At 42.9% G+C, this 6,345-nt stretch overlaps 2 protein-coding genes across 3 annotated transcripts in view; one reads left to right on the forward strand and one right to left on the reverse strand.

Moving 5' to 3' along the window:
* Nucleotides 1-2,650, reverse strand: part of LRP2BP (LRP2 binding protein) — a 55,769-nt gene extending 53,119 nt beyond the window's left edge. The window contains exon 1 of the mRNA XM_067022502.1: nt 1,585-2,650. Coding sequence (XP_066878603.1) covers nt 1,585-1,587 — 3 coding nt within the window. The 5' untranslated portion in view covers nt 1,588-2,650. The remainder of the gene's footprint in view (nt 1-1,584) is intronic.
* Nucleotides 2,651-3,466: 816 nt separating this feature from the next.
* Nucleotides 3,467-6,276, forward strand: ANKRD37 (ankyrin repeat domain 37). Of its 2 annotated transcripts, XM_059049376.2 has the most exons (5): nt 3,467-3,725; nt 3,931-4,083; nt 4,956-5,047; nt 5,588-5,791; nt 6,041-6,276. In XM_059049376.2, coding segments are annotated over exons 1-5 (477 nt in total). In that variant the 5' UTR covers nt 3,467-3,698; the 3' UTR covers nt 6,042-6,276. The 2 variants fall into 2 exon arrangements, with proteins under 2 accessions (XP_058905359.1, XP_058905358.1); XM_059049375.2 differs by lacking the exon at nt 6,041-6,276 and having other exon boundaries at nt 3,485-3,725; nt 5,588-5,795.
* The last annotated feature ends 69 nt before the right edge of the window (nt 6,277-6,345 follow it).

Genomic DNA, 6,345 nt, shown 5'->3' on the forward strand with positions numbered 1-6,345 from the left:
CTTAGCCGCCTCTAGTCCATGACAGATTCTCAGGTTTTCCTTGTTTTTTTATAACTTTGACAGTTTTGTACTGGCCAGATATCCTGTAGAATGTCTCCAAATCTGGTTTTACCTGATATTTTACTCATGGTTAGACTTGGGTTATGGACTTCTGGGAAGATGCAGAGATGAAGTATCCCTCTCAACACATCATCTCAGGGGTGCATGCTATCATCATGACTTACCACTGATAATATTAACAAATACCTGGCCAGGGTAGTGTCTCACAGGTTTCTCCACTGTAAAGTTACCTTCCCCCCTTCCTATACTCTTACTCTCAGAAGCAAGGCATTATGTGTAGCCCACCCTCAAGAGGACAGTGTAGGGAGAGGATTAATCTCTATTTCCTGGAGTGGGGAGTGTCTACATGAAGTATTTGGAATTCTTTTGTAAAAAAGAGTTGCCTTTTCACTCCTTCTCTCCTTCCTCCCCTTCCCTCCCTCCCTCCCTCCCTTCCATCTATCTATCTAAATATCTATCTATCTATCCTTTGTGCCACAATATCCTGGAGCAGCAGCTGTTTATAATAACTATATAATTTATCACCTTCTCCAAGAAGTTGGAGTAAGCAAGGCTGGAAGGGTTTATATAATAAGGCACAAGAAGAATTTATTTGTGGGAAATCTTTTGCTTTTATAATCGTACAAGGATCATACATGGATTTCCTGACTGTGCATGCCAGTGGAGGCAGAATTACATTTGATTAGTTCAGACACATCTACCAGCAAATTAAACGTAAGTAGAATCAGCAATGCTTGGAAGAGTGACTGTTGACTGTTGAATATGCATCTTAGACCATCTTCCACTTTAGAAAATTGATCCCACTTGCTACATGTTCAGTAAAATCTCCAGTTACTTGCCAGTAAGATACTGTCCCCCAAATGTATTTATTCTGTATATTTTTGTACTCTACCAGCTTTGTTCAGTTTTTTAGGCCCATTTTTAAGACTAAACCAAATACTTACCTGAGATATAAAGAATTTTTTGGAAACATTATGAGCAATGGACAAGTATGCAGTGATTAAAGGGACAAAAGCTTTAACAACTACTCACAACATTCCCTTTTCTTGTGAAATTTAAATATGTCACAGGAAGTTAACAATAATTACCAGATTTAATGCATGCTGAACAGAATCTTGTTTTCAAGAGAAAGGATGTAATGTGGAAGCGCATGCATCACACAAATAATATCCCACTGCATAATATGTTGACTGCAAAACATGTTTAGAAATCTACGAACTTCTTTGATAATACCTTGTATTAGTTAGGAAATCCTGAAAATGAACATACTTACCTAATTGAAAAACATGAGAAAAGGAAAATTGGCAATATGGACATGTGTTCTCATGTATCTCTGACATTCTTTAAATGGCATAAAAAGGTACTGTGAATAGTTTAAATATTTTTTAAAAAGAACACAAGTACGATTCTATATATGTGTTTGAACATAAATACATATACACGTTCATGTTCGAGTATGCATATAAACAAAGACGTTTAAAACTACCCCTTTGCAAATAAAAGAGCAAAGAGCATTTTGCTCACCATCCAAGTCTTCAAAGGTTAACCGCTGCAGCCGCTGAACAATAGGGCACTGGACACTTCAGATGAAGAGATTAAGGTGATAACAGGATGGACAGTCTGTGCTTCAGACAGAGGAAATTTAAAGATGAAAACGGGAGGCTCTGTGCTTTGGACAAACAGGCCCTTAGACAGATGCATTTCACGAAGAGTTTTAATGAAGCCTGCTTCCCATATATAGAAAAGCCCTATAATCATTAACTTGGGATATCTGTTCTTTGTGAGGAGCAGTGATCTTTTACCAAGATACATTTGACTGCACGTATTCCCTAACAACATCAACAACAAAATCACACATAAACTAGCCTCCCCCCACCTCTCTGGAGCAGTTCCTCAGAGCTATCTGAAGGCTGTCTCTGGGGCTAACAGTCCTCAGTAAGACCCTGAATAAACCTTAACTCACACCTCTCATGTTGTGCATTTTTCTCTCAGTCGACACCTTGGATCACTGCATAAGTCTAGTAATATGAATTACTGCAAAATTATTTTATGGCTCTTATTACAAAATAAACAATAAACCGTAACCAAAATTAGAACTAAAAGGCCACCTATCTTCACAGGACAATGAGCTTGTCCTCTACAAGCATAATAACAAACTATCTTTCAGTCCTGCTCTCAAAGGTATCAGCAGATATAAGGGAATCGCTGAAGAGGTTAGGGAAAATAAATATATGGCTGGAGCTTTAGCTTTTAGCTAGATTAACCCGAAAAAAAAAGTGCTTAGGAAAAGAGTCCAGAGATTATCTGATAGGCGGTCAATGGCTACGGTTTGAAGTCAGGATGTCTGTCTGTTCCTAAAGCTTTACAAAAACGAATGACTCAAGCTAAAGGAATGGCTCAGCATAAGAGCTCCGGAGAGGCTTCCTCCCGCCACGCCCCAGCGATTCAGAGCTAGTCAGCCCTGCCCACGGGGAAGAGCGCCACGGGCCCTCAGCGTCCACGGCCCGGGCCCTTCGTTTATCCCCTAACTCTTCCCATGATGAGTGGGGGGCTCCCGCCTCGGCAAGCTCAGGGCTAAAAGCTGGGGACCCTCAACACTTCCCTAGGCGTCAAGGCCAGCACTGCGCCAAACCCACCTCCAAGAGGGGACACGTTACAGTGGTGGGCTCGTTTTACATCATTCCCAGAACGGACGTGGTATAATGTTAAACCCGAAAGGGTGGGGTTTGATAAACCATTTAAACCAGATGTTCAGTCCCGGGAGGGCGTGAACCTTGACAAAGGCGAGAGAGGTGCTGGAGGTGGTGGTGGGGGGGGGCGGGGAGCAGTCCCTGCGGGAAAACCCATCCCCTTAGCTCACCTTAGCCGCCCCTCCGCCTGCCCTCCCCATCGCCCCCGCCAGCTTCCGCTTTCCTCTCTAAACGTCCAGGGCCTTGAGGGACAGAGCCAAGCCTGGGGCGACTTTCAACGTGAGACAAGAAGGAATTTTCATTCCTCAGGAGCCGGAGGCTGGGCCCCCGGAGCCAGCACCAAGCGTAGCAGCTTCCAAAGGTCGTGTTGCAGCCGAGCTCCTTGTAGCTCCCTGGTTTCCTGGTTACGTGCGTGCTAGCAAAACCCAAAACCTCCGCCCGCGATTTCCGCTTCCCCAAAGGGCCTAAAGAGGTGAACACGACAGCATGAGACGTGCCGAACTCAGCGCGCCTCATGGCGGCCGCTGAAGCCCAGCCGCCCGGAATCCCGTCCCTCACGACGCACGCGCACAGGGGCTCTGGTGAGCGGCCCGGGGCTCCGCCCTAAGGTGGGCGGGCCTGACCACCCTCACACTGAGCCAATCAGCTGGCAGACCCGCGCTGCCTCCTCCTCCTTTCTCCCCGGCAGCCTTTCTGGGTTCCTGGTTGCACGTGTCAGTGTTTGTGTACGTGCGGCTGCAGCTGGGCGGAGGAACGCCGGCAGCCCACGGTTGAGCTGCTGGGGCGCAGCCAGAGCTGTGGCGCGGCGGGGAGGGGCCGGCCCGCTGGCCTTGGGGATCTTTAAATTCTCCTGCTCTTGGGCGGCCTGTGCTCTTACCTGTTTGTCTGCAGCGAGCGCCTCACCGGTCTGCTCTCCCAAGCACTCCAGTCCTCTACTTTAGGTGGGAGATGCTGTTGCTCGATTGCAACCCCGAGGTGAGACTCAGGCTGCTTTTGCCCTGCAGGCTTAAGTCTTCTAGGGAGGGCTAGCTAGGATGATGGCTTACTGACCACTTGGAGTTTCCAAGTCAAGCCTCTTCAGAGTTGGAAGGTTTTTGGAGTGGAGGAAGATGTTCAATCCCGGGAGGGCGTGAGCCTTGACAAAGGCGAGGGCGGTGCTGGAGCTGTTCTTTTCTCGCAGGTGGATAGTCTGAGGCATCTGCTGGAGACCGGGGCCTCCGTCAACGCACCCCCAGATCCCTGTGAGCAGTCGCCTGTCCACTTGGCCGCAGGTGGCGGCCTTGCTTGCTTTCTTCTCTGGCAGCTGCAGACCGGCGCTGACCTCAACCAACAGGTAACTAGGTAACTGATTGTTGCCGTGTGCAACCCTCCCCCTCCACCCCAAATCCACACAAACACTTCTTAGACGCCGAGATATTTAGTCGTTTCAGTTATTAGAAACATGACTGTCGCAGCGATGTCTAATAGAAATATAATGTGAGACACGTATGTTAAGATTTTCTAGTAGCCACATTAATGAAGTAAAACGAAACAAGAAAATTTTAGTAACCTAACCCAATTAATCCAAAATATTATCATTTCATATGTAATCAATATAAAACATTACTGATAGATATTTTACATTTTCTTTTCATGTGTCTTCTCCATCTGCTGTGTATTTTACATTTACAGCACATTTCAATTCAGACTAGCTACATTTCAGGTGCTCATTAGCTGGATATATGGTTGCTGGCTACTACATGGGACAGCATTTCCAAGGTCTACAGTTCATTTCCAAAGGAACAGTTGCTCCATTACCAAATTAAAAGTCTCAGGATAGCAATACTCGTGAGGCATGCTCCCAACCAATACAATTCTGTACAGAACTTTCTTAGGGTAGTTTGCATCTTCATTGAATATTAAAGTATGGTGAATTTTAAATTGTAATTTTTTTTACTTCTGTCGGATTCTATTTTGCTTTTATTCACTTAAAATTTAATGTATGTTTGTAGCTGTGGCTGCACATATTTTTATTAATGACAACTTTGTATTTAATAGGGCACCAAGTGAATTTTATTTTTTAAAAAAGAATTTAAAAATTCGGGCCAGTACAATGCATTTCTAACCCCGCTTCCTCAAATAGCTTCCTCAAACAATAGACTTCACCCACCAACTTCCACTAGAGTGTTTCGGGGAGAGACTAAAATGTGCTGTTTTGTCTGTAAGGATGTTTTTGGAGAAGCTCCACTACACAAGGCAGCAAAAGTTGGAAGCATGGAATGCCTCAGCCTGCTTGTAGCCAGTGACGCCCAAATTGAGTAAGTGTGAAATCAGTGGCTTCAAATTTTATATTTTCTTGGATTAAACTAATCAGACTCCTACAGCTTAATTACATGATGCTTGACATTGATAAGTTAATGTTATCGTTTAAATCTTAACTTAGGCTGTTAATGACATCTAATACTATGTATTCAATTGGAATAAATAAAAAATGGACCCTAAGCAATCAGAGATACAGTTCTATTCATCTGTCATGGCAGTGTTACATCTTAGTTTTGGTTTGGAAAAGCCATTCTATAGAAGTTCTCACTGACTTCCTTTGTGTACTTAACTCATTGTAGTGAACAAAGAATACTCTTTCATTCGTGCAAAAATAAAATGCCCACTCTGTGCTGTACTCTGTGCTAGCCATTGAGGATAAATAGTGAGCAAAAATGGAATTCCTCTATGCTTCCTTTACCTCTTCTATTCTGCAACCAACATCTGTATGAGCCCAAAGCGCCTTTGATAGGAAGATATTTTAAAAAGGCTAAACAATTGTCAACTTTTACTTAACTAATTTTTTGTCTCAAATTCAGTTTATGTAATAAGAATGGGCAAACAGCTGAAGATCTTGCTTGGTCATGTGGATTTCCAGAATGCGGCAAGTTTCTTACAACAATTAAATGTATGCAGACAATAAAACCAAGTGAACAATCCAATAAAGATCATTGTGTTCCAGTGCTCAGACAGAAACGAAGTTTTAGAAGTGAAGAAGATACAAATGGGAAAAGGAAGTGTTGGTAAGGAATTCATAGTTTCTTCTTTCTTCCTCCCTCAAGGATCTCTTAGTTAGCACAGAATTTATTGTTTCGTTTAAATATCAGCAGTCTTATTTCTAGTATAACTTTTCATTCTCATTAATACATTTTAATACTGGTTGTAGTGACTACTACCAGATTCTAGAGACCAAAAATTGTCCTGCATGGTGGAAGATTGAGAAGGAAACCTTTTTTTAAAAAGTTTTTAATGTTAATGTTTTTTAACAACAGATGTCGTATTGGTTATGAAGAAGTGTGGAGAAGGTCTTCACCTCATGCAGATCTACTGCTCAGCTACAAGCTATGGCTTTTGGCTCATCAAGTGTGTCTAAACACCTTCTAAGAAGGAGGAAAACTTTCTTCTAAGTGAAGATAACATTCAAGAATACATGTATTTACATGCCTGTAATGTTCTGGTTGTGCATGCTTTGTCTTTTAATTTATTAGAGGTGTGTCTAAAGAATAAATTCTTTTCTTTGTGTAATATTTACAACCTTTACAAAAAAATCATAGAAACCATCAAACTACACCCAGGC

The sequence above is a fragment of the Kogia breviceps genome, chromosome 20 (genome assembly GCF_026419965.1).
Source record: "Kogia breviceps isolate mKogBre1 chromosome 20, mKogBre1 haplotype 1, whole genome shotgun sequence".
Classification (NCBI taxonomy): domain Eukaryota; kingdom Metazoa; phylum Chordata; class Mammalia; order Artiodactyla; family Physeteridae; genus Kogia; species Kogia breviceps.